Genomic DNA, 27,858 nt, shown 5'->3' with positions numbered 1-27,858 from the left:
GTGATGCAAAGCTTCCCACTCCCGGAACCACACACAACAATGTAGATTTTAAACATCTGTTTTTATGTTACATTTGATACTTCATGTACAAATTGTGATCTTCAGAAAAAATAATTCTCTGCAGGAATCTATTTGAAACTACTTTTCTCATGAAACGTTGTGTAAAAAAATTAAAAAATAGATCTCTATCTACTCGTACATTGCTTTGATTTCAATATTTTGTCTAAGAATAATAAGCATTTTTAGTACATATACATTTAAAACACAGCAAAAAATATATGATTTTTGCCAAAGATCCATTCTGTCGTACAAAGTTAGAACTTATTTACAAGGATTCATGGGCACACACCATCGGTCTGTTGCTTTTTCTGTAGTTATGTTCGTGTGTTACCATATGAAAGTATGATGACGTGATTGTCTGTATGACCTTTTGCAACACATGTTTTAATTTCTGGTTGTTGATTTGGGTTGGGTGGTTGGGATCAGATGGTTAATTGGTTGGGGGAAAGGGGTGTTGGTTGGTTGTGTTGTCAGATGGATGTTGAGGGAGAGGCAGACGGTTGGGGAAAACAATGAACAAAGAGTCACAATTTACATAATGTCATAGAGGGAAACGTGTTCGTAATAATTATCGTTTCAGCAAACTGAGCATTAACAAAGCCGTCTGTCTGTGTGTCTGTCTGTATATAAAAGTAGGTAGACCTTCTCTCAGTGGTGGAATAGCATCTGTGGGATGGGAAGGGAGAGGAAAACAGCATTTTTCTAGCCTTTGGCTAGTCGTCCATTTGGCTATTAAAAAGTTAAGACGTTGCAGCGAGATTGGTTTGCGACAGAAACTTAATACAAGCAACCTGTCGTGCTCCACATTGGGCCTTGTTTGGGGGGCGGGGGGAGGAGAGAGGAGGGAGGATCAACAAGTCAAAAATGGAAACATCAAGTCTAACTTCCCATGCGATTGTTTCAAATTGGTTTTAAAACACCCCAAAAAAAAGTGTCACCAACTTATTTGAAATCATGCCACCCGATCACAGGATTAACAGAAAAAGATATATTTCACGTAAAATTACGCGCTTTCCATTCCTCACTTTCTTCCACATTGTGACTTTTTTTGTACAAGAATATATTTAGTATGTAAATCTCTGCAGTTGGGTTGTGAAGAAAAAATCCTTTGCTCCCATGTTGGTTCTGCGTTGTGTCTTTCAGCCCAGCTGTGAGAATCGCAGATTATTCCAAGCAGTTAGTTAACCTGAAGAATAGATCTGTCAGGGACTATAACAGTAATAGATTTAGAGAATAGCACCAATGAGAAATCTTCTCTTCCTCTGTCCTCTGACCCAAACCCCAACCACCAATTCCCCTTCCCATTGGATGAAATTTTAAGTGTTAAGATACAGACTACATTCTTCATTCTACATTCAGATCAGAACGACAAACAACCCTCTCTGATACTGACTCCGAGCGGACGAGAAAATTAACAAGGAAAACAAAATTAAAAGCCAAATACCCTTGACGGGCTACTGATTCCCCACCCCCCGCTCCTCCCCCACCACACTCATATGTGCATATGTCTTACAAGTTTTAGCGAACAGCTCTGCCAATTCCCATCACAAGCCCAAGTGACCTAAACCAAATGTACCGGATGGGTGATTAGTTGAATGATGTTAGGAGTGTGGGGAGGGGTCTGACAAAATGTTACACAATCTTGAGAACGCTCCAATTCTCAGGAGTCCCAGACTCGCAGAAGAACCCCATTGCAGCACTGATATACCCGATATACAATCACACTCATTACAGCACTGAGCTCTGAAAGGTTATTACTGTACCTGGCCTGCTTCAGTCAATTGAACAGAACCAGCCACTTGTCCCATTGAACATACACGAGACTGTAGCGTATCCTTGAGGCTGATTTAAAGCTGACCTTGTTTTTTTGACTCCTCCCAAACTCAAACTTTTTAAATGCACTTGTTAAATTTTAACCTCCTCTGAGAACAATAACCTGGGTGTTTGGTTAAAAAATCATGGGACAGGGGGCAGCAACTTGTACTCCAAATTCAATCTCACAGTTGGGCTTGAACACACACTTCGCTACCTGTCAATGAATGTAAAATAAAATCACTTGTTCATTGGTTTTGTCTCTTTTCTAACTCCGACCCCCACCAACCAATTCCCTTTCCCATTGGATGCGATTTTAAGTGTTAAGATACGGACTCCATTTGAATAGATTATTTTACAAACATTTCACAGAAATTTCAAGAGGCATTAAAAAAAATCAATCCAAATGTCTCCAATTATCACAATAATGCACAACTTGTGGAGAGGGTAGACAGAAAGTGACAAGCAATTTAAAATCAAGGCTACCACATTGCAACAATAAGCATAGACTAAGAATTTGCTATGAGCCGTACATACAAGTCCCCAAACACAGAATTCTACCCAAAATCGCAATGCTAGCAAAATAATCTAAGTACCTGTAAATTTTACAGGTAAAATCTTCAAAGTGTTTCATAAGGTACAGTGAATAGTCACAATCCCAAAGATCTCTAATCTAGCTGGGATTTCCGATTTAACACTGTATATCTTCATTTTGGCTTCATAAAGTACAATATTTTAATAAAAAATATAAGTTTCATGGAAGGGAAGAAAACAAACTTCATTTAGTTTGGATGCAGAAATTGGCAAGATTTAGTGCCCTTCATGTGGGAAAATGGTTCTTGCTAAGTGCAATTGACTTAATTTGAATCAATAGGAAAAGCATCGAAAGCCTCAACTTCCCTGGCAAGAGTGACATTGAGTGTTGGTAGCATTCGAGGAAGTCACGCCAATTGCCCCTCACTCCCACCCTCTGACTCCCTAATCAGACCTTTACCCAACCTCTAAGCTTGAGCGAGATGTGTGGGGCGAGACAGCATGTGAACAAGTTACTTTAATTTTAACACAATTAAAGTAACGGTAACCAAAGTTTGTTTCGCTGAAACCTCTACATTCCAGGAATCAGCCTGACTGTGAAGCTCCTTCATTTAAGCATTTACTTCATTGCAAACTCCAACTGTGGGTGTGAGTCAATAACTGTGGGAAAGGGTTGGAGGGGCAAAGAAGGGGGGTGTTTGTGATGTAACTTCCAACATGAAAGGAAAGAACTCCAGGCAGACAGCTCCTCTTGTTTGTGTGTGCGATGTTGATGTGAGGTTATTAAGGCTTTAGGCAAGCAATACTTGCCCTTAGGTTCTCTTCTATACCGAACAACACAGCACGGGACTTGTACAAATAACTAGAGCTTTCTTTTCCCCCTATCAAATTATCTCTCCCACTTCCCCTTCTCTCCTCTCCCAGGAAAGTGTCTTTGTTTCACTCTGCTTTCTCAATGACATGCTGGACACTGAAGGTCAGAGGAATAGAAAGATCAAGCTAAAAAATCATTTGTCTCATTTTCCTTCAAATATCTGGATTAATTAAATTTAGTGGCTGACCGAGAGGCAAGGGAACTTGCGCTTCAGGTCAGAGGAACCAACAAAAGTCCGAACTTGGTTCTGTATCATCAGGAAAGAATTTTGTTTCCCCCAAAGATAAAAAAAAAATGAAAGTTAAGACAAACTTCAATTTTCCCACCAACATAACACATCAACTGACACGTGTGGGACATCAAACAAAGTACATACAGTACCTGATTTACAGTCGTGAGCCAGGGAATGTTTTGTACCACAGAAGGAATGGGTGGCAAGGATTTTTTTTACAAAAACAAGAGAAAAAAAGTGTAAAGCAGTTGGAAATAGAGGGCTTTCGTTGGGAATACGAGCTATGGAAATTAGTCTTCTATTCCCTCTTTCCCAATCCCCACTCCGATACATGGTTCCTTCAACCATATAAGTTACAACTGTTCATTAAAAAGTAAACTGTGATTTTACTCCCGTGTTTCATTGCATCTCCTCCTCCTTCACCAAAGGCAATGCTGGCTATTACCCCCTGCTCTGAATTGGGTTTGGGCTGAAGTCAGGAGTCAGATGTGGAGCATATCAAAGTGAAATAAACCTGGAAGGCACCTTAACTAGGAGGGTGTACAGTTTTCTTTTAAAACAGAGAGAAAAAGAACCTAAGCTCACAGTACAATGATGTTCTAAGGAATTAAAATATGCCAACATAAATATGGAAGAGGGCAGTGATACTAGTGATTAGAATAAATAAGAAAGTCTTCAATACACGCTGAAGTCACGTTCCTCTGCCAGTCTCTGAATTTAGAAGAGTTGATCTTTCTTAAGACTGTTGAGTGCTTTCTAGGCGACCCTTTTCTGAGTACGGGCACGTCTGCTGGGCAGAGGTGCCACAGTGCTCCTTTCCTGTCTTCACTTCAGCTTTCCACATAAAGTCTTGCTGGAGCCCAGGGCTGGCTCTTAAGAGGCAAACACCTGCACGCTCCCCCTCTGTTGCTCTGGAATGTGGGAAACCTGAGGCCGCTGGCCAAGGGGCGCCGGGCTGGGCGTGATGTCAGACCAATCGGACGTGGAATGTGGGGAGGAGCTGGACCACTGATCCGGGGACTCTGGCGAGGGCGTCAGATACGGGTGCTCGCTCTGCAGGTGGATGTGATGGTTCGGGGTGTTGTCGGTGGTCATGGACACATAGCTATGCTGCGATGGTGGGGTCGGGAACTTATCCATCTGCACTGAGGTGGGCAGCTTGTGGTAGGGTGGCAGGACGGTCTGGGACCCCTGCCCCTCCTGGGCGGGCATCATCACGTTGTTCAGTTGGCCGTTGGGTATCTGATGCATGGGATTCCCCGGTGCCGGGGTCATCGAGCCGCAGTAGGGCTGGGCTTGTTGCTGGGCAGCTTGACTGCTCTGCGCTTGGTGCTGCTGCATCAATGGCTGCGTCAAGCCTCCGTTCATCGGCTGGTAGGTCACAAGCTGTGGGAAGGCATCCCTGATCATGGCCATGTGGACCGGAGCCATGTTAGGATGGAGTACTGGGTTCTGCTGGTGGACATTGGGGTAGGAGCCGGACACCTGGTGGAGGATGCCCAACATTGGGCTGTACTGAGAAGTGGAAATGCCCATCTGGTTCATCCACTCGATGTTCATCTGCCCGACTCTCCCCAGGGTTGGCCCCAGGTTGTTGGCATGGCTGCTCATGGCAGGATGGGAAACAGAGGGTGGGACCTGACCCACGGAGGAGGAAAGCACAGAGTTGGAGCCCATGGGCAGGCACTTCATCTCATTCAGGCTGGAGAGAGACATCGCCAACTGGCTCTGCAGCGAAGGGGTGGGATGAAGAGGCGCGGATGCCAAACCCCCGGAAGATGTCAGCAGAGTCGGCGAGGTGGTGTCCGACACGTACGTGTGCGGGGATTCCAGGGATTCGACAGGTGACAGAGCCACGGAGCTCTCCACCAGTGGCCCTTTCCCATCACCGATGGACTTTTTCCTCCGCCGGGCCTTGGTTTCCTTGGCATTGCCCTGAGCGGGTGTCTTGGAACTTGCCCGTCTGGCTTTCTTGCCCTGAGGAGTCTGCTTCATGTTGGCAAAGGAGACGCCGGGCGGACAGTTGGCGGGGGAGAGTGCGGTGCCCATGGGGCCCTGCTGTGGGCTCCTGATCAAGTTGTACTGGTCCAGCAGGTGGACAATGTCGTGGTGCATCCGCTCCTGGGCGATGTCTCGGGGCAAGCGGTCCATGTGGTCTGTGATGTCCCGGTTGGAAAAGTGATCCAGCAGGATTTTGGCGGCTTCGTAGCTCCCCTCTCGAGCGGCCAGGAACAAGGGGGTCTCCTCCTGCACGTGTGTGTGCGTGTGTGGGGGGGGGGGTGGGGGGGGAGAGCACACACCAAACCAATAGGTTAGACAGAACTACAATAAAATACAATTTTTATAATAAAACTCACATAAATCATATCAGCTGAGACCATAACATTTAACATGACTTATGCAAAGTCCGAGTTGCAAGCTTGGATTGTAGTCGATTTTTGCGTTAACGTGATTTCCGATACCCCAACAACGACGCAACAAATGACATTCACGGAGCCCCTTTCACATTGGGAGGACATACGAACGAAGGCATTTGACAGTCAAGAATTTGGACCTGAGCTGAGGGTTGGGATCAGAAGGTTGCAGGTCAGGGAGGGTGGGGGGTAGGAGAGTGACTGAAGGTGTGATCGAAGAGGAAGGTCTTGAGACAGACCTTGAAGGAGGCAAGGGAGGGGCAAGGTGAAGGAGCTGTGAGATGGAGTTCCAGAGGGTGGGGGCAGAATGACTGAAACCGCCAATGGTGAAATCAAAAAACCCCAACACCCAGCACCAGTCGCTTCTTTCGGGACAGGAGAGGGTGAAGTACAAACAGCAGCGCAGTCTGTACCTTGTTATCCTGCATGTCCTTGTTGGCTCCATTCTTCAAGAGTACACGAGTAGCATCAACATTGTTAACGGCAGCTGCCCAGTGCAGCGCAGATTTACCTGAGTACAGATAGCACAGTGCAGAGGTGTAACTGAATGTCCCTCGCACACAGCTCCTGAATCCACAGCCCTTGCCACTCCCCGCCCTCTACACCCACCCTCGCTACCCCCACACCCTCCCTCGCCCCACCCTCCCTTCCATGCACCAGCCCTGACCTCCCTCCCCACTCTGCTCCTGTCCTGCTCCCACTCCCTGCTCCCAATCACAACCCTCTTTACCATGATCATCGATGGCATTAACATCTGCGTGACAGTGAATGAGCTCCACCACCATCCCCTCCACTGCCAGCCGGGCGGCCAGGATCAGAGGCGTTGTGCCATCGTTCATCCGACAATCCAGGTCTGTAGCTCGGTTCCTGATCAGGATCTGCAGAGATCAGGTTACAAGAGTGTCAGTTACTACACTGTAATCTGTTCACTTTCAGTCAGTGACCTTCCGCCACTACTCCTTCCTTCACTATGCCAGCTCACACAGGTCCGTGAGCTGGGGAGGGGCAATTTGTTCTGACTGAAAATTGAAGCCCCATGTCCCCTCCCCCTCGGTGACACTGACAGTCACCACTGCTCTTCCTGCCAAGTCTTTCTTACTCAGAACTTGATTACCCACCTGGTGGGGTGGTGGTGGGGGGTGGAGAATGTAAGATGAACTGGATCCAAGGTGACGTGTTTGGCAACAGAATCGTTCTGTACCAGTCTCTAGTCTGGTTCCTGAGCCAGGCGGGTCCACAGTATTGCAGGGCACTGCTGATGACAGCACAGTCCAGCCCGGCTCATGGGCAGAACCTGGAAGGGCAGACTAGTCACTGGGAGCAGGGATTCCTCCCACTCAGCTCCTGTTAATCCTGCAAGCCAAAGCCCTAAAGGGTGGAGTGGTCCCAGCCGGAGAAGCAGCAGGAAAGCTTGCCAGACATCGCTATCAATGGGAAGTTATGCTGGTTAAGACTCCAGCAGTTACCTAACTCTGGGGGTCCCCTCGCCTTGGGTGTAGCGGTGGGATGCATGGAATTCTCAGTTTGGTTGGGATACTCTTAAGCAAGGTGACAGGTTCCTGCATCTGTCAGAAACCACTCGGAAATTCCAAGGAGTTAGTTTCTCAGTATCAGATGACTTGGTTCCAGAAGATAATCCCAATTTTGGTCCTGCTATTTGTGGGCCCCTCCCCACCCTCACAGCCCCTCACTAATCCACAGCCACCCCCCCACCACGCTCCCGCCCGCCCCCCACCCCCCCCACCACCAACAGTAACTCCCTCCCCTCTCAGTACCTGGAACACTCCCTGAGCGTCGGCTGCCACAGCCGCGTGGAGAGGCGAGCGGCCCATGTTGTCCTGGGCGTTGGCATCAGCGGACGCATCCAGGAGGCGTTTGGCGGCATCGGCGCGGGCGTAGCGGGCAGCCAAGTGTAGCGGGGTCTCCCCGGTTCGGTCGGTCTGCGCGAGCAGGTTGGCGCCCTGGTAGATGAGGTCCGTGATCACGTTGGCCGACGAATCCTCCAGGTCTTCATCCTCCTCGAGGCCGGTGTCCACGCCCCCGCCTCGCAGCGAGGCCAGCATCAGGGGAGTAAAACCATCTGAGGGCAAGAGGTAGCAACAGGTGCGTCAGCCTGTGAAAGCTAAGCAACAATCTTACTCAACTATTGAGGGATGGCCTATTATCTTCCTCTCCCCACCGCGCCAGCCGGTCCATAGCGGCCCGAGAAAAATTGACCTCCAGGTATAAATATGAAACAGGGGCTAAAAGTTGCCCGAAACTAGATTTATGGTGGGTTTCTCTATTGTTGCAATGATTGTTGCATTTGGTATCGTGTCTGAGCACTTGATCAAAACATCGCAACGCGTTTCACAGGAGTTCCACCATAGGAATTACTGTGAAGTGTAGTGACTGTATTAGTGCACTTGTGAATTTATCACCAAAGTAAGTCTATTTATGTTTTAAACAAATTCACAGATGACAAGGGGAACTGGTGTTTATATGGTAATCTGGTGCCATCCAGTGGTATAATACTGCTACAATTCACACAGGTAGGAAAACCTGCCACCTTGTGGCCGAAAACTCTTACCGCAAGAACAATTTGAAATTTAAACAATTTAACATTTACTTCCGCAGCCCCCAGCGCTGCCAAGCTGGTGCTGCACGCAGGAGTTTCATTGGCGATTAGGTCTTTCAAAAAGAAAATCGAAGTCCCTTCTGTCTTTGCCCCTTTCACAAAACAGACACTGAGACACAGAGGGCAGAAACTCATTCAGTGATTCAGAAAGTTTGTTCGCAAGACTGTGTTCTAAACTTCGAACCGACTCCTCCGCCTGCTCCCTCTGCTCAGTAAACTTGGGCTTGCAGAGCTAACCCCTGCCCTCTCTGCACCAACACTGGGTTCAAGCCCCATGTCGGAACGTGGAGTCTAGTGACTGAGCATTCAGTTCCTAAACCTCTTTATCTCGAGAACTCTCTCCCTCTTTCACACTGTCTCTGTGTCTTTAACTCCTTCCTTAAATCCTGACCTCGCCCCCACAATCATCTTCCCCTTACTCAGTGTACAATTCCATTTCTGTAAAGCGCTTTGAGACATTATCCTGCATGACGGGCACAGCATAAATTAAATTTGTTCCTAATTTCCGATCATTAAAATCCACATAAGTTACTTAATAATAATCCTTGATTTGATATCACATTGTCGAGACATCTCAAAGTGCTTCACAGAATACATTGAGGAGTGAGGTGACTGTGTATTTTGTGGGTGAAGAGCGGCAGCCAATTCCTCACAGCAGTATCCCACAAACAGTTGGATATTGAATGACCAAATTTATTTGAGGGGGGGGGGAACTATTACCTCCGGAAAGTGATCCCCAATCGACTAACTCCCTACTTGCTACTTACCTCTAGGTAAACAGAGGCACGTGGAGTAAGGAAACTTGCCTACGGTTTCTCCCCACCCAGGAATTGAACCCGGGTCCTCTCGCTTCAGAGGCTTGTGAACGCGCTAACCACTACACCACTTAAATTGAAAGGGTTGTTGCAAACCGAGGTCCTGAAATGTATAAATAACTCCCCCACAGAAGTGAGCACTGGCTGACCTGGGCCTCTCACGTTGACGTCCAAACAGTCGGTCTCCTGCTCGCCTTGTGGAGGGGTCAGAGCCAGCGAGGGGGAAACTCGGATGTCTGCGGCTTCTAAGTGTTGCTGGGTCCACTTCCGATGGTCAACTGGATCCTCGTTCTCCGAGAGCAGCGCCTGGTCCTCAGTCTGTGACCAACAGGGAGAGAGTCAATCAACCATTAAACCAAGGTCCCACCTGCCTGTCCTGGTGGACGTTAAAGATGCCATTATTACTGCAGGCTACCTCTCCACGTCTCTCTGAAAGCCCTCAGCTAATTTCTCCTCCTGTTGATGAGCTACGTGTGCTCCAGATTCGTATTCCTCTCTGCAAAATTCCCGATTCTCGGGACTCTCTCCTCCCGCCCTCAAGACAGGTCACCCGATCACATGCATCACTGGTGACTGAACGAGGAGTTGCAGACAGACCCACCTTGGGTTTCTTGGCCTCTGGTCCTTCCCCCTCCAGCCACTGCTCATTCTGATTGTCGTCCACCATACTGTCCTCCGCCTCCTGCTTCGACAGATTCCTAGAGAGAGAAGTGGAAACAGTGACTCCCGACACTCTCTCGTTTCCAGTCCTCCCAGTGGAATGTTTCCTCATGGTAAACAGGCCTGGGGGTGGGGGGCAGCGTGTGTGGAGGGAGCTCCACACACACTTCAGCTGGGGCCACTGTTGCTGTGCATGTGAGGATGACGCCAATGATCGTGTCACAGATCTTCTAACTTGAATTTCAAAAATAATAATCCTTGCATTTGATATAACGTCGAGCGAGACATCTCAAAGTGCTTCGCAGAATATACTGTAAAGTCTATTTTATGGGCAAAATGCGGCAGACAGTTTGTGTACAGGAGAGTCCCACAAACAGCTATGAGTGAGTGATCAATTTTATTTGGGGGACTGTTGGCCAGGATACCTGGAGAGAGAAACTCCCTTCCCTTTTTGACATGTAGCTTGAACCAACCATTTTCTGACTCAAGAGGCGAAAGAGCTACCACTGCGCCAGGCTCAGATACATTTTGGTCTTAGTGACCTGGGGGTGGGGAACTGAAACACTCACCCATTGGGAGGAGAGGAGGGGCAGGTGCGGTAGGCAACACTTTAAACGCATAGTCAAACCACACAGAAAACCCTTGCAATACTGTTTACTTAGCGGGTGGGGGAGATGTCTGCTCTGGTCTCAACCCAACCAAACCGGGAAACATCCCTTTCAATCACGAGAACCATTAGCAGTGACCATTCACTTCGGCTGTTCCCCAAGCCGACTCCGAACATAGAATGTTCAGGCCCAGAGTTTCAGTTTCCCTGTTGACACCTACTTCATGCCCACCGCGTCCTGTCCCACAGGCTCTCGCCGCTTGCGCTTGCTCTCCTTGTTGAGGATGAAGCCCTCCGGGAACCACAGGGGCCCGAGCTTGCGCTTGCGCTTGGCTACCACCACGCCCAGCATGATGATCAGGATGATGATGGCCACGGCCACCATCAGCAGGTAGAGGAGGCTCATCTGTCCCGCCTTCTCCAGTACCTCACCTGTGGGGGAAACAACTCTGCTCAGTGTCACTGTCAGCACGGCGGTCAGGATCAACACTCAACAGGTTCACACTCACACAGTGTTGAGCACTGTTCAACCACAGCTCTGGGATCTACACGTGTCCTCTATACATCTCATAAAAATCTTTGCATTTGATATAGCACCTTATCAAGTCGTTGAGACGTCTTAAAGAGCTTCACAGAATACACTGCAAAGTGGATCGACTGTATATGTTGTGGGCGAAACCCATTGTGCACAGCAGTGTCCCACAAACAGTCGTGGATTGAGTGACCAAATTATTATATGGGGGGTGGGGGGGGAGAAGAATTATTACCCCGCCTTCTCCAGCCCCTTGCAATAGTGAAAAAGTGATCACTGGAAAAGTGATCTGCCAATCAACTACTAACAACTGGGTTCTTACTTATGGCTGGGTAAACAGAGGCGTGTGGAGTAAAGAAACTTACCTAAGGTTTCGCCCTGCCTGAATCCTCTTATTTGTGAGGCGAGTGCTCTAATTACCACGCTAACAGGACTCAGCAGCTGATCTAACATGTCGAACCCAGATTAGTACTGAGCAACATACACGGCTCATGGACAACAGTGTGAGCCACCCCAGTCTTGCCAGGATCCAGGAAACATTGCGCCTGGCCAGAATTATGAGTTCTGATGCAGACAGAAACTTATTCAGCCCTCGTTGCTGCGAATCGAACATGTTACTGCAGACACAACCATCAGGACAATCACGGGCTGAGGTTTGCTCTGCGGGAAGACCTCTATTTGAGGTGAGGGGCTGAGACATGTGCTCACTTACTTTTGACAGAGGAGATGGGGTATGGCAAGTCGCCCTTACGGCCCAGAGCAGCAATGAACGCTGCGGCATTGTCGGTGGATAAGAAACAGTCCTGGGACGTCTGGAAACACTGGCGATTGTCGATCTCCAGGTGCACTTCAGAGCTGCAACAACAACAACAACTTGTATTTATATAGCGTCCCTCATGCAGGGTAGCGTTCCAGCTGCAGAGAGGGGAAGAGACGGTGAGTAGACCGGTCTCCTGGGAGCAGAGCGGCGTCATCATAGGGCAAGACACAACCCACCGAGCGCCCACTGACTTATCAGAATAACAACACAACAATGACCTGCATTTATACAGCGCCTTCCATGTCAGGCGAATGTCCCAAGACACTGGAAAATGAGGGGCTGGTTTACACCCGAGCTGTGGGTTAGGGTCAGAGAGGGGTGGAGGGCAGGGAGGGTGATGGAGGGAAGATGACCAAAGGCGCGGACAAAAAGAAAGGTCTTGAGAGGTCCGGGGTGGGGCGAGGATTAGATCAAAGAGTGCCCAAGTGTGATCTGCTTGAGTGCCCCTCGATCCTTTAATCTGGCTTTATACAACTTCAGATCTCTCCTCCACCCCCGTCTCTCTCCAACAACTCATCTCTTCGTCAAAATTAAGTGAACGCATCTCTCGTTGACCCATGCTGCGCTGCATGAACAGGGAAATGCCAGGCGTCCTTACCCGATGGCCTCTTGCCCCAGCTCTCTGGTGACCCTGAGGAAGCGTTTCATCCTGACCCCGTGGCCGTAGTAAGGATAGATCATGGGCTGATTGCTGGCGTCGTTCTTGACGCGGAGGTTGGTATGCAGGAGGGTGCCCAGGCGCCGCAGGAAGTTGCCCAGGTCCTTAAGCAGCTCAACGGGGGGAAGCAGGACCACCAGCACCAAGGTGCCTCTGGCCTTGCGCTCTGGAACCCCCTCCACACAGTCCAGCCCGTCCCAGCCGCACTCCTCATTGTTACAGCCCTGGTCACAGTTCCCATCATCATAGTGATCCAGGCAATACTGATTGTAGAAAGGGCTGTGGAGACAGAAGAGGTAAGACATGCTGCACATCAGCTCGCCCACCCCACCCCATTGGGACTTCGCACCCACACCCTCTTTGAACAGCCTGAACCCCTCCCCCACAGCCTGAACCCATCTCCCACAGCCTGAGTCCCTCCCCCACAGCCTGAACCCCTTCCCTACAGCCTGAACCCCTCCCCCACAGTCTGAGCCGCTCCCCACCCAAGCCTGAGCCACTCCCTCAGAGCCCGAGCCCTTCCCCCACGTCCCAGCCCAAGGGCCTCCCCTGGGGGTGAGGAGGTTAGGGGAGGTGAGAGTGGGTGAGAGGGGTTGAGCGGGGATGAGTGGGTGACATACTTGCAGTTCCGGTCTCGCTGGTGACAGTCGAAGTTGTCGAACAGGCACTCGGGGCTGTTGCAGTCGGGGTCGCAGTGCTGGTTGCCGAAGCGCTGTCGGCAGGTCTCTCCGAGGGTGCAGTTCTCCCAGGGGTCCTTCAGGGTGAGCGAACAATCCCCCCCGTCCCAGCCGCACGCCCGCGTGTCACACTCCCTGTCGCATACACTGTCGCCCGCTTTGGCCAGGCAGTCGGTGCTGGGGCAGGCTTGCTCTGCGGGCACCTGACACGTGGGACCCTGGAACCCCACGGCGCAGCGGCAGGTGTAGAAGGGTGGGGTGGGCTGGTCGGTGCAGAAGCCGCCGTTACGGCACGGTTGAGCAAAGCAGGGGCCGGAGGACAGCAGTTGGCACTCGGACCCCCTGAAGCCCCGGGGGCAGCGACAGCGAGGGCCAGCGGGCATCATCACGCAGGCACCCCCGTTCAGGCACGTCACACGCCCACACGTGTGGTTAGTGAACTCACAGCTTGGCCCCGCCACACCCTGCACAACAACCACAAATTACATTTGTTATAGCGCCTTTCATGTCAGGAGGACGTCCCAAAGCACTGGACAGTCCCAACACCAAGAGTTACAGAAATTAGATACCTGTCGTATCAATCGGGACCATTAAAATAATATAATAATCCTTGCATTCGATACAGCGTCTTATCACGTAGTTGAGATGTCTCAAAGCGCTTCACAGGATATATTGTAAAGTGGATTGACTATATTTTGTGGGTGAAACGCAGCAGCTAATTGCGCACAGCAGCGTCCCACAAACAGTCGTGGATTGAGGGACCAAATTATTTATTTACCTATTTATTTAATGGGGAGGGATTGGAGCAATCCTCCAAACGATTAACAACCAGGTTCCCACTTACTGCTAGGTAAACAGAGGCGTGTGGAGCGAGGAAACTTGCCTAACGTTTCGCCCTGCCCAAGAATCGAACCCGAGTTCTCTCGCTTGCCAGGCGAGCGCATTGACCAATACGCTATGGAACTCCATGGGAACATAATATTTAATATGAAGGCTGAGTTACAGGCAAACTTGTACATAGGGGATAAAATCCAATTTAATCAATAATCTTCACCGCAAATGCGTAATTCAATGCAGCCGATAAGTGCGGGAGTAATGGAGGGTAGGGGAGAGGCGTTGCGAGTTAGGAGGTGATTAATATGTCTAGTGCAAAGAAAATCTAAGTGGTTTTGCTAGGAAACTGAATGGGACTCGGGTGGATGTACGACTTAGGCGATTATATGATTTATAAAGATAAGACGTACACAAGTTTTACTGTACACACAACCCCCCCCCCACCCCGGACCGAATAACCACATACAACAACAGACCAGTTGTCAGGAGTTCAGATGTGGGGCTTGAACCCGCAACCCTCTGACTAAGAGGCGAGAGCACTACAGAGTGAGCCAGGCTGTTCCTGCAGCTCATGGGAAACCTCTTGGCAGCACTTACCGGTCCGCAGTGACAGCTGTACCCCCGAGGGGCATTAATCGTCAGTGTACACGTGCCCCCGTTCAGGCACGGCTGAGACAGGCACAGGTCTACCACCGTCTCACAGCGCCGCCCTGAAAGGAAGAGAGAACGTGGCTTTTTACAGCAACTTGTAACATCAAAACATCTTAAGGCTCTTATAACACAATCATCTTTGTGTTTGATGTAACATCTTACCTTAGATCCAAAGTTGCCTGGTATATAGTAAACCACACTTACTATATGTCTCATCTCAAATTACTCATACACTGTATTCAAAATATTATTTTCTAATAAAGTGGAAATCTAGCATTCCACTTTGTTATTGTAGATCGCCCACAAATATACAGTCAATTCACTTTACAGTCTATTCTGTGAAGCGCTTTGAGACGTCGAGAAGACGTGAAAAGCACTATATCAAATGCAAGGATTATTATTATTATTAATTATGAACGTGGCAGCCAATATGCGCACAGCAAAGTCCGAGAGGTGAATAATAATAATCCTTGCATTTGATATAGAGCCTTTATCCCATCGTTGATATTTTCGAAGCGCTTCACAGAATATACTGTAGAGTGAATTGACTGTATATTTTGTGGGTGAATGACCTATAACCAAACACAATGGAGTTCCCCCCGTACCCCGTTAGACCTCACTGTGCCTATGAGTGTGTGAATGGCGAAGCTCTGTACTGACCTGTGAAAGCCGGGCGGCATCGACACACGTAGTCATTGGCGAGTTGCACACAATCCAGGCTGCCCTGACCGTTACAGGGATTGGGGTGACACTCGTTCACGTCGCCCTCGCACCGCTCTCCGGCAAACCCTGGCGGGCACACACAGCCGTACCCACCGATCTTGTCGACACACTGGCCGCCGTTCAGGCAGCGGGGCTCCCCCGTCTGGGGGTGGGGGTCGGGCTGACAATCATCGATGTTTATTTCACACAGAATCCCTGGTGGAGAGCAGTCCGTTTACAAAATTACTGACACAATTCTTACACTGTATCCCACAAAGACAAGTCCTCACTCACTCTGCATCCCACCTGCCTCTGCTCTCACGCTGTCAGTCACTCACTCTCGCTCTGTCAGTCACTCACTCTGGCGCTGTCAGTCACTCACTCTGGCGCTGTCAGTCACTCACTCTCACTCTGTCAGTCACTCACTCTCGCACTGTCACTCACTCTCGCGCTGTCACTCACTTTCGCACTGTCACTCACTCTCAGGCTGTCAGTTACTCTCACACTGTCACTCACTCTCACGCTGATGTACATGAAGTGAGTGTGTAATTTACCCTCGGTACCGGGGGGGCAGGAACACTTGTATTGATTGACCAGGTCGATGCACGTCCCGCCGTTCTGACAGCCGTTGGTCTGACATTCGTCCACCTCGTATTCGCAGTTGACGCCCTGGTAACCAGCCACACACTGGCAGGTGGGGGGGGGGGGGGGGGGGGGGAGGTCACAGCGGTTAGAACATTCTCCCTGTGACTTCAGTGCAACAGCCACACAAAGTGAATCCATAAGACCCCTGTCTGCCAAGCTTTCCCACTGCTTGTTCGGCGAGAACCACACTGCCCGTTAGGGCTTTGACTTGCAGGGTTAACAGGAGCTGAGCGGGAGGATTCCCTTGCCTTCAGTGACTGGTCTGCCCTTCCAAGTACTGCCGCTGTGCTGACATCAACTGTCCGCAAGACCATTAAATGGCTAAGCAACTAAGGAGACACCCTAAATCAGGAGACACTTTTTTCACACAGAGCGTGGTAGAAATCTGGAACTCTCTCTCCCAAAAAGGCTGTGGATGCTGGATCCATTCAAATTTTCAAGACTGAGGTGGATAGATTTTTGTTAGGTCAGGGTATCTAGGTAAGGGACTGTTTATTTGTAGGTGAACAAATTTGTGCGCAATATCATCTTACACAGTAAATGACCAATTCCATCTGGGGAAATGTTGGCCAGGACACTGGGAGAGAGAAACTCCCTACTGATTCTGAGCAGTGCCATGAGATGGTTCTAGTCAGTGTCATATTTCTCTGTAGAGTTTCACCCAGAATACATTTAGAGCTTGTTTTTTGGGGGGGAACGGGACTGTGATTTGCTTTGGTTTGTTCTTCTTCTTATTATCGGGGTGTGACTGCCGGGAAACGGAAGTTTCAGCCTTGTGGAGCCGGACGCCTCACCTCACACACGTAATTGTTGAGGAAGTCCCTGCAGATGGCGCCGTTTTGACAGGGGCTCGAGACACAGTCATCCACGTTGACCTCGCAGTAGCTGCCGCCGTAGCCCATTGAGCATTGGCAACGATGACTGTTCCCAACGTTGATACAGACGCCCGAGTTTTGGCAAAGCTGCTCCACCTCAAGTAAGCCTGGAAACCGAGGGGAGAGTGGGCAGAAAGCATTATAACAACACTGACATTCAACACCTACATTTCATTAAATCGTTGAAGAGTCTCAAAGCACGTCACAGGATGTTACGTCTACTGTAAACTGTGGTAGCTATGTATTGGTACACTACCACCAAATTTATGCACACCAACATCTTACTAACAGCCACAAAGTGAGCGATCAATTCCATCTGGCCAGGACACTGAGAGAGAGAAACTATAATCTGGGTCACGACGGACCGGAAGCAAAGCATACCTCGTTTGAGGGCAGCCACTGCACAGGAAACGTTGGGCACATCGCAGTACAACCCCATCCAGCCGCTTGGACATTCACACCGGAAGCTGGCTCCATGTTGTATACACTTCCCTCGGTTCTTACACTGCGATCGACTGCACAGATTATCCAGCTTCTACATCAATAAACCAAGACGGGGATGATATTGGCCATTAGTAATCTGCCAGTGACTGACCCATTGCCACTCTGTTTAGACACCCACATTTACAATGTACCCCCAAAATCCCCGGTGGAGTCCTGTAGTGTAGTGGTTAGAGAACTTGCCTCGCAAGTAAGAGGACTCGGATTCGATTCCCAGACAGGTGAAACCTTAGGCAAGTTTCCTTACTCAACACGCACCTGTTTATCAGCAGCAAGTAGGAAACCGGTTATTAGTTAATTGGCGGATCACTTTCCAGGGGTAATAATCCCTCACAAAAAAATTGGGTCATTCACTCCAGAACTGTTTGTGAGACACTGATTTCTGTGTTTGGCTGCTGCATTTCGCGCACAAAATACACAGTCACTCCACTTCACAATATATTCTGTGAAGCGCTTGGAGACATCTCAATGTGATAAGGTGCTATATCAAATGCAAGGACCGTAATTATTATTTTTAAGTCTTCAGCTTCAAAATAATAATAGCCCTAATAATAAGATAATCGTGGTATAATGCCTTATCAGGTCAGATGGACAAAACACTTCACAGAATATACTATGAAATGATTGTGCACAGCAATGTCCCACAAGCAATCATGAAACGAGTGACCAATTTGATTTGGGTGATTGTTGTCCAGGGAGAGATTCCCTTCCTTTCCCAATAAATGATTTTATTGATACAATTTCAGTAATTTTGGTGGGGGAAAAGGTCCTGGGATAAATGACTGTGTTGTCAGCTTGGTGTCAGGATTGGAGGTATCTCCCTTTCTCTCTTCCCTTCCCCAGCCCACTCACTGATCCTTCCTCTCCCCCACTCCCTCTCAACGGCCCCATCACCCCCTCTTACCTGACAGTTGTTGCCAGAGTACCCCAAAGGGCAGGTGCAGCGGTAACTACCTAAGCCATCAGTGCAGGTGCCCCCGTTCTGGCAGGGTTTGGAGTCGCACTCGTTGATGTCGTGCTGGCAATTTAAACCGGTGAAGCCGGGCTGGCACTGACACGTGTACGTGTTAATACCATCCACACAGGTCCCACCGTTGAAACACGAGCTGCCAAAGATGGGAGAGAAGCACAGAGGCACGGTCAGTTGCATTCGGGGGTGTCCTAAATCAATAATAATATTTACCTATGATACAGCACCTTTCAAGTAAGGTGGACATCTCAAAGCGCTTCACAAGTGAGTGACCAATTTTATTTGGGGGATTATTGGCCAGGACACCAGGAGACAGAAACTCCCTTCTCTTTTCAAAAAGTGTCATGGGATCTTTAACGACAATCTGAAAATGCAGGCGGGAGCTTAGTTTAACGTTTCAGCTGAAGAATGGCACATCCGACAATGCAACACCACCCCAGCACAACATTGAAGTGTCTGTAGGTGTCAAACAACCGGCTGACCAAAAGCACTCGTCCTCTCTCCCCACCAATCCTCAGGGGTCGGGTTGCTACCCAGAGACGAAGGGAAAGGGTTACAACACTTGTTGGAGTAGAGGAAACAATGCATTGCTGTTGTTCGTTCCCAAGCTTCTTTAAGGGATTAGTGACTGGCTGTACAGCCTGCAGCAGGCCTGGGCTAATTTAAGGCATTCAGACTAATGCAGATTAATGGTGTGAAGGAATGTCAGGACAATGTGTGGGAATGCTCCTCGCTCTGCCTGCTCCCCACACTGGCCTGTTCACATCCCCCCCCCAACCCAACCACACACATGATCAGAAGGCTCCACACATTATTATACGCCTGGGGGCAGCAGAGTAATGCGAAAGCACCTTAACCTGTAGCCTGCTATTGAGAGGCTGTCATTCAAGGCTGACCCCAGGCAGGAGGGAGGGAGGCAGTCCGCACAGGTATGGCTTTATTGCATGTAACAAAACCTGTTGTCGTCAAGACCATCAATTACTGCTGTAAAGAGGCGGCTGATATGTGCCTGAGGAGGTCCTGGTGGGAGTGGGTGGAATGGAGCTGACTGATAGACTGGAGCGGGGGGCCCTCACCTCCTTCCTCTCTGTCTCTTCCTCCTCCTCTCGGGCTCATCATCCCCGCCACACCCATCTTTGTGTCTCCCTCACTCTCGGAAAGCGTTTACTCATCTCCCCGCCCCCTTTGCCCCCTCTCTCTCCCCACCCTCCCCCATCTCTTTCTCTCACTCCCTCCCTCTCTCACATCTCCCTTCTCTCTTACCTCCCTTCCTCTCCCCCCACACTCTCTCTCTTGCTTGATCACCTCTCTTCCCCCTCCCCTTCGCTTGCTCACTCTAGTCTCTCCCTCCCTCTCTCCATCTTGTTCCCCTCACCCTTCTCTTGCTCCCCCCCCTCTCTCTCTTTTGCTCCCCTCTCTTGCTCTTCCTCTCGTTATTCCCTCTCCCTCCCCTTGCTCACCTCTGTGTGCAGTCTTGGACGTTGCTCTGACAGTGAATGCCAGTGAAGCCAGGACGGCACTCACACACGTAGCTGTTGACGTAGTCGGTGCAGGTGCCGCCGTTCAGACAGGGGCTGCTCACACATTCGTTCACCTCCACCTGGCACCTCGGTCCCGAGAAGCCAGCGAGGCACCGGCACGAGTAGGCGTCAACGCCATCCACACATGTCCCGCCGTTCTGGCACGGATCTGTAACAGTAATCGCATCGCACATAAACACAACCTCTTTTACTGGAGAGTCCCATAGTCTAGTGGTTAGTGGGCTCGCCTCGCAAGCAAGAGGACCCAGGTTCGCTAACTACTACGCTACAGGTACTCCACATCCAATTACCTCCTACCCACTGCTCCACCCAGCACTCCCCCCACACGCACCCCCGTGCCTCTCGGAACTTTTTTTTAAAAGTTGCTGCCTTCATGCCTGTGGGCCATGCCCTTCATGTCCACACTCACTACTGTGAGTAGGGAAGGGGAAGGTGTTATGCTCGGGGAGTTCCCCCCAGCCCACCACCGGACCCTATGCCCGATCCAACAACCTGAGGATATGGAACCTCCTATCAACACAAGCAAGGAGACAGACACCGTGAGACGATCAGGTCCCTGATCTGCCCACTTCCCCGTGTGCTGGGGGACAGGCAGAGGCTGAGCACTGGCCTGGGGTGGGTGCGGCCCTCGTCACTGACCTGGGCTGCAATCGTCGAGGTTGGTCTCACAGTTCACCCCACTGTAGCCGGATCGACACTGGCACTCGTAGCTCCCGGGCAAGTTCCGACAGGAGCCAGCGTTCTGGCAGGGGCTATTCACACACTCGTCAATGTCCACCGAGCATCTCTGACCTAGGAAATAACCATCACATCACACACCCCACAGAAAGAGACACAAATAGCCTGTATGCGTCTGTCTGCTTGCACTGTGTTCACGTATACGTGTGTGTACACATGGAGAGGAAATGACATTCTCCAGCGAGCCCTGCTGGAAGGTCACATGTACGGATGCCAGGTAAGGCCAAGACAAGATTTGAGAATTGTACCCATACAGTCAAATAGCTCAATGACACCATCACGGCCCATGTAAATAGAGGGTGAGCAGTGACTAAGAGCTCAATCCGAGTTGGAGTCAAACTCTTTATGAATTGCTCAGTTCCGTCTCCCCCGCACCATCACAAGAAACTGAGAGAGTGACCGTACCTTGCCAACCAGGTGAACATGTGCAGCTGTAGCTTTCATAGTCTTCAGATTCAAGGCACACAGCTCCGTTTTCACACGGTTTCGAGGCACACGGGTCAAGAACAAACTCACAGTTCTGGCCTAGGGAGAGACAGGGAGAGATATATACACACACACAGAAACACAGAGAGAGAAAGAGAGACAGAGAAACACTGAGAGAGAGAGAGAGAGAGTGAAAGAAAGACAGAGAATCAGAGAGAGGAGTTATGTATCAGAGAGTGTGGGAGAATGTGTCAGAGAGAGAAGGGAGAGACTGGATCCTTACCGGTGTAGGGCAGAGAGCACGTGCACGAGTAGTGATTGATGTCGTCAACACAGACCCCTTTGTTCAGGCAGGGATTGGATGCACACTCGTTTATATTGATCTGGCAGTCCGACCCTTCAGATTCAGAGAAACAGGAGAGGAAGAAGACAAACTTGTTACAATAATATTCCTTGTGTTCAGCATGGCACCTTTCATACTGAGAGGAGATCACACAAAAAAAAATCCTTGCAATCGATATAGCGCCTTATGTCGATGAGACATCTGAACGTGCTTCCCAGAATATGCTGTAAATTGGTGTGACTGTGTATTTTGGGGAGAAAACACAGCAGCCAATTGCGCACAGCAGTCGTGGTTTGAGTGAGTCCATTTTTTTGAGGGATTGTTACCCATGGAAAATGATCTGACAATCGACTAACAACCGGGTTCCTATTTACTGCTAGATAAATTAAAAAAAGTGCTTCATGGGATTTACTGCAAAGTGTTTGCACGCGAGAGGAACAGTTTCATTTTTTTTCAAAAATCTATTTTCCCCATTTCTAGCGAACTGGAGTCACAAATAAAACAGGGAACTGGTTTGAGCACCACGACTGGAATCCAAATCCACAGTCATTTCCCCTTTTTCCCCAGCTTGGTGCTATTGTTCCACGCTCTGAGATGCTCCGTTTTAATGCAAGTAGGAGTTGTCATCTGATGTCAATTTTCGTGGGACAAGCGTTCCAATACAGTTCCAAATCTCATGCACTACCCCTCACCCCACCCCCACCGTCCTGGCTATCCCAGAACCCACAAACAACAACAACAACATTACATTTGTATAGCGCCTATCACGTTGGGCGGACTTCCCAAAACGCTGAACAGAGTACAGCATTTCAACAAAACAGGAACAATAAAAACAATTACAACAATTTACATTTGACACAACACCTTTCATGTCGGGAGAACGTCTCAAAGCACTTTGCATCATTTACTGTAGAGTGTAGTAACTGTAGGCGAGAGGAATTTGCTGGAGGGAGGAAGACGTTTGGCCAGTTTGGCAGCTGAGGGCTGTGCATTCAGCCACAATGCCCTGAAACTCTGGAACATTCTCCGCCTTGCCTCCTCCTTCCCATTTTCAGGTCGCACCTGAGACCTTCCTCCTCGACTGAGCCTACAGTCACCTCTGCCCTTCTCGATGTCGTGCTCTGCCACTGTTAAGTGTTCCGGGACACGTGAAGGGCACTATATAAATGTAAGTTATTGTTGTTGATGTTGTGTTTGCTCCTGCCCACTGCTCACCTTTGAAGCCTGTCCTGCAGGTACACCTGTAGCCGTTGACCAGGTTCTCGCACGCTCCCCCGTGTTGACAGGGGTCTGATTCACACTCGTCTCGGTCCACGTCGCAGTTCACACCCACCCAGCCAGCCTTGCAAACACACTGGTAGCTATGGGGCAGAGAAAAGGGCTGTTACACACTCACCGCACCGACAGCACTGACAGAGACTAACCCAGAGAACACACCTTCTCCTTACAGGGTGTCCACAAAGTCCTGTTAACCCCCTGTTACAAAACAGCAATATGAGACTACGGAGGAGCTGAAACAAGCTGTCAGAGATGCATTTCTCCTCGTCACGCCATCCACGTTATGAGCGATGTCGCACCGAAAATGATGGCGCTCACACGTCCTCTGGGCATCTAAATACAGTTTGTACTGAATACAATTAATTACTTTTAAATACAATTACCCATATTTTTGTACATCTTCAGTCGTTGGTCAGTGCACTGGGACTTTGTGGACACCCTGTAAAAAGCAGCTTGCTCAAACCAACACCCACAAAGGCTTTCAAACCAGCTCCAACGTTATGGCAACTCTAATTCCATTCACTGTTTCACCTTATCCCTTGCGAAATATTGGGCTAACCCGAACACCATTGATACAGTGAGCTACAGTGAACTCCCTGCCGTTGAGCAGCCCCAGAAAACACAGACGCACACAGAGAATAAATAACACCAAGCACTGACTCACCCGTTCACATCATCCCTGCAGCTGCCGTGAACGCAGGGGTTGCTGTTACACTCGTCCACCTGGGACACACAGTAGGGGTCGTGGTACCCCTCGGGGCAGAGGCACACAAAGCCGTCCACCTTGTCCTCGCATGTCCCACCGTTGTGGCAGGGGTTGGAGGAACACTCGTTGATGTTTACCGTGCACATGGGACCTGCAGGCAGCAACATCAGAAACACGCAGGTTAGGCTTGGCTGGGGGAATCAGTGGCCCTGCAGGTAAGTATCAGACCATGTGCATAGAACACATCCTCCCCGCCCACTGCACTGCGTTCTGCCAGAGCCAAGACCAAACACAACACATTGCCATATTCTGGACGTCTAAAAAAAGATTTACTCCATTGACTCTTTTACTCCGTAACTCTGTCTGTCCAGCGCCTTGGGACGTCCTCCCGACGTGAAAGGCGCTATACAAACGTAATTTTGTTGTTGCTGGTGTCACGTTCTAGAATGTCCGGAATTTATAACAACAATAATCCTTGCATTTTGATATAGCTCCTTAATCAAGTCATTGAGACGTCTCAAAGTGCTTTATACTGTAAAGTTGATTGACTGTTTATTTTGTGGGCAAAATATGCACGTGGCAGTGTCCCACAAACATCCATGGAGTGAGTGATCAATTTTATTTGGAGGATTGTTGGCCAGGACACCAGGAGAGGGAAACTCCTTCTCATTTCAAAAAGTGCCATGGGATCTTCAACTTCCACTAAAACAGGCACACAGGATCTCGATTTAACGTCTCATTCAAAGGGCAGGACCTCTGACAATGCAACACCCCCCCCTAGAACTGTATTGGAGTGTCATCTTAGACTATGTGATTCCAAGTAACGACATGGGGCTTGAACCCACAACCTTTTGACTCAGAGGCGAGAGTGTTACCGCTGTGCCAGGTTTGGAAAATTGTTACAATTTGGGCTGGGTTTAGGTGCAACAATGAGAAGAGTAAAGGCAAGTGGGTCGAGGGGCTTACCTGTGTAACCAGAGCTACAGACACAGTCGTATCGGTTGATGCCATCTTTACAGATTCCGTAGTCGCACGGGTTACTCGCACAGTCATCAGGGTTAACCTCACAATTGGCTCCTGTGGACAGATCACAGAGAAGACACTGATTTAACACTCATGCTTGCGGCGGGGGTTGGGTAGGTGGCGACCAGATGAAGAATCCTGACTTCGCTGACCACTCTGTGAGAGAGAAATTCCCTTTGCTTTTCGAATAGTGCCATGGGCTCTTTAATATAATAATAATAATAATCCTTGCATTTGATATAGCGCTTTTCACGTCAGGAGGACGTCCCAAAGCGCTTCACAGAACACACTGTAAAGTGAATTGACTGTATATTTGTGGGCGAACGCGGCAGCCAATTGCGCACAGCAATGTCCCACAAACAGTCATGGATTGAAAATGACCAATTTATTATTGGTTTTGGTTTTGGAGAGATTATTATTAGGCGTGTGGAGTAAGGAAACTTGCCCAAGGTTTCGCCCTGCCTGGAATTGAACTCAGGTCTCTAGCTTGCAAAGCGAGTGCTCAACCACTGAGCTACAGGACTCCAACATCCATCTGAACAGGCAAACTGGACCTCAGTTTAATGTCTCATCCGAAAGACAGCACCTCCGACAATGCAACACACTCTCCAGCACTGCATTGAGGTGCCAATTGTATGTGATTACTCCAAGTCCCGACTTGGGGTTTGAACCGACAACCTTCTGACTCAGAGGCGAGAGAGCTACCACTGAGCCAGGCTGTCACACAGACCCTAACAACCTGAAAGCGATCCGCCAATCAACTAACATTCGGATTCCTATTTACTGCAAAAGAGACATGTGGTGTAAGGAAACTTGCCTAAGGTTTCACCATGTCCAGGAATCGAACCCGGGTCCTCTCGCTTGTGAGTCGAGTGCTCTAACCACGTCGCTTGTCCATGCATTCGGTAACCCCCCTATGGAATACTCCAATAATCCAATGCCTCTCCCTCAATCCCTCCACCTTGCCCCCTCCTTTCCCATGTTCAGGTCATGTCTGAAGGACTTTGACCGTGCTTACAGTCAAAGAGGAAGGTCTTCAAGCACGACCTCCTGCCTGAAGATCTTCCTCTTTGACCATAAGACCATCAGGCTCCACCACTGTTTAGCACTCTAAGACCCTACCCTGGGTGAAGGTCGCTATATAAATGCAAGTTGTCGGAGTAGGGAATGGGTGGAGACTTGTGTTACTTGCCTGAGGTGCCGACTGGACAGCGGCACTCGTAGTCATTGACCCGGTCAGAGCAGGTGCCCCCGTTTAGGCAGGGCTGGCTTAGGCACTCGTTGATCTGCTCACTGCATATGCTGCCCATGTAGCCGGGGTTACATTTACAGGTAAAGCCAGCGATCCCGTCCTCACACTTGCCGTAGTGGCACGGGTCTGGGAGGCAGTCATCCTTGTTGGTCTCACACAGCAAGCCGGCAAAACCTGGAATTCAAACATAAAATAATATTATAATAATCCTTGCATTTCGATATAGCGCATTATCACGTCGTTGAGATGTCCCAAAGCACTTCACGGAGTATACAGTAAAGTGAATTGACTGTATATGTTGGTGGCAAAATGCGGCAGCCAATTGCGCACTGCAGCATCCCACAAACAGTTGTCGATTGAGTGACGACATTTTTATGTTTAATGAGTGATACATTTTGTTTCACGGTCAAATAAGGTGTAGAGGAAAGGACTCAGCAGACTCTCCAGGAACAAATTCTCTGACTAAATCCCATTCCACCTCTGGACCCTGTGGCGTGATACAACATCTCCCTTTTCACTTCACCATTTCCCAGTGCTACATAAAACCTACATCGTTGCCATAGAGAAACCCATTTCTGCCCAGCCTCCTAGCTCCTTGTTAAAACTGAAATTCAACACTATCTTGTCAATCTCACGCAGATACCCCACGGCGGTGCTCTGTGAGAGTGAAAAATGTCAACCTGGCCCAAAACTAATAATAATAATTCTTGCATTTGATATACTGCCTTATCAGATCATTGAGACGTCTCCAGCGCTTGAAAGAATAAATTGTAAAGTGTATTGATCGTGTATTTGTGGGCAAAACGCGGCAGCCATTTGTGCAAAGAAGTGTCCCACAAACAGTCGTGGATTGAGTGACCAAATTTTGTTTAAGGGATTATTACCTCCGGAAAGCGATCCGACAATCGATTAACAAGCGGGTTCCTATTTGTTGGTAGGTAAACAGAGGCATGGGAGTAAGGAAACTTGCCTCAGGTTTCGCCCTGCCCAGGAACCAACCCTGATTCTCTTGCTTGTGAGGTGAGCGCGCTAACCTCTGTGCTATGGGACTCCAAAAAAAAACATTTCTCCACTGTGGTCTATGTCCACCTCACTCCCGTCCTCCCCACCAGCTCATTATCCATCTCCGCGACCGTAAAGCATTCAGAGGCATTATCTTACATGAGGGGTGCCATTTATGCTATATATGTCGTTGTTTTAATATTTTGAAACAACTTTCAACCACTTCGACCAAAACTCTGGAACGCTCTCCCTCAAGTTCTGTGTCTTTGCCCACTCCTTCTGCGCCACCTCCTCCCGCTCCCCCCAGCTTGACGGCATGCTCCGCCACAGTCAAATGTTCTGGAACGCTACTCTGTGTGTGGGGCACTGTATAATAATATTGTCTCAGGTGGACACAAGGCACAGGGACTACTTTGGCCATTTCTGCAGAAAATGACTGGCAAAGCAGCAAGGGGGTTTGTTATCAAGAAGCGAGTGTGGGAAAGTTATTTCAGCTCAAGAATGTCCTAAGGGCGAGTAACCCAATGCTGAAAAGTGCTGCGCGGGTGCCTTAATTAGTAAGACTGAAAGCTGAGTAACACGGGGGAAGATATCAACTCCTACGCCAAAGGCGGAATTCCTGCTCAAGGCCAGGATAGAAGTTCAATTTTTTTTATATAGCTTTTAAGCTTGACAAATATTTAGTTTTAAGAAAAAAAATAAAAGGAGCCTTTGGCAGTGCTCAGCTAGTACACACGTCTGGGAGAGCCCATCAGTTAAGGGCAAAATTAAGATGATTTTTTGTTCACACGCAGGTTTATCAGAATAAGGAATGTTCTGCCACTGGTGTTGAGTCTGAGACTGCAACATCTTAAAACAAAGAGTTTGGGCGATAGACATGTCAAGGGGAAGAATCTAAAACAAAAGATTTGTTGTTTTTTTTAAAAGTTTAATTGGGGGGAGGGCTGGGTAAGTGGAGGAATTGGAACAGAGGGAAAAAAACAGTATTTAATATTGTAGTGGTTGGCTCCAGTGGCTGAGATTTCTCTGCAATATTCAATAGGCCAAATATTGTTGCCT

At 49.1% G+C, this 27,858-nt stretch overlaps 1 protein-coding gene across 1 annotated transcript in view; it reads right to left on the bottom strand.

Moving 5' to 3' along the window:
• Positions 1–42: 42 nt before the first annotated feature.
• The window catches only part of LOC103184811 (notch receptor 2), a 68,488-nt gene continuing 40,672 nt past the window's right edge, over positions 43–27,858 (bottom strand). The window contains exons 11-34 of the mRNA XM_042334906.1: positions 25,738–25,971; positions 24,489–24,599; positions 23,481–23,673; positions 22,754–22,899; positions 21,479–21,592; positions 21,175–21,294; positions 20,671–20,823; positions 19,951–20,179; positions 18,425–18,626; positions 17,401–17,554; positions 16,939–17,126; positions 16,054–16,186; positions 15,458–15,715; positions 14,744–14,856; positions 13,256–13,776; positions 12,576–12,914; positions 11,870–12,012; positions 10,847–11,057; positions 9,960–10,056; positions 9,508–9,676; positions 7,702–8,006; positions 6,657–6,804; positions 6,340–6,437; positions 43–5,759 (exon numbers count right to left, since the gene is read on the bottom strand). Coding sequence (XP_042190840.1) covers positions 4,386–5,759; positions 6,340–6,437; positions 6,657–6,804; positions 7,702–8,006; positions 9,508–9,676; positions 9,960–10,056; positions 10,847–11,057; positions 11,870–12,012; positions 12,576–12,914; positions 13,256–13,776; positions 14,744–14,856; positions 15,458–15,715; positions 16,054–16,186; positions 16,939–17,126; positions 17,401–17,554; positions 18,425–18,626; positions 19,951–20,179; positions 20,671–20,823; positions 21,175–21,294; positions 21,479–21,592; positions 22,754–22,899; positions 23,481–23,673; positions 24,489–24,599; positions 25,738–25,971 — 5,753 coding nt within the window. The 3' untranslated portion in view covers positions 43–4,385. The remainder of the gene's footprint in view (positions 5,760–6,339; positions 6,438–6,656; positions 6,805–7,701; positions 8,007–9,507; positions 9,677–9,959; positions 10,057–10,846; positions 11,058–11,869; positions 12,013–12,575; positions 12,915–13,255; positions 13,777–14,743; positions 14,857–15,457; positions 15,716–16,053; positions 16,187–16,938; positions 17,127–17,400; positions 17,555–18,424; positions 18,627–19,950; positions 20,180–20,670; positions 20,824–21,174; positions 21,295–21,478; positions 21,593–22,753; positions 22,900–23,480; positions 23,674–24,488; positions 24,600–25,737; positions 25,972–27,858) is intronic.

Source organism: Callorhinchus milii, unplaced genomic scaffold, assembly GCF_018977255.1.
Source record: "Callorhinchus milii isolate IMCB2004 unplaced genomic scaffold, IMCB_Cmil_1.0 Scaffold5, whole genome shotgun sequence".
NCBI lineage: Eukaryota > Metazoa > Chordata > Chondrichthyes > Chimaeriformes > Callorhinchidae > Callorhinchus > Callorhinchus milii.
Note: the sequence above shows the minus strand (reverse complement) of the source record. Positions and strands in the feature narration are given on the sequence as shown.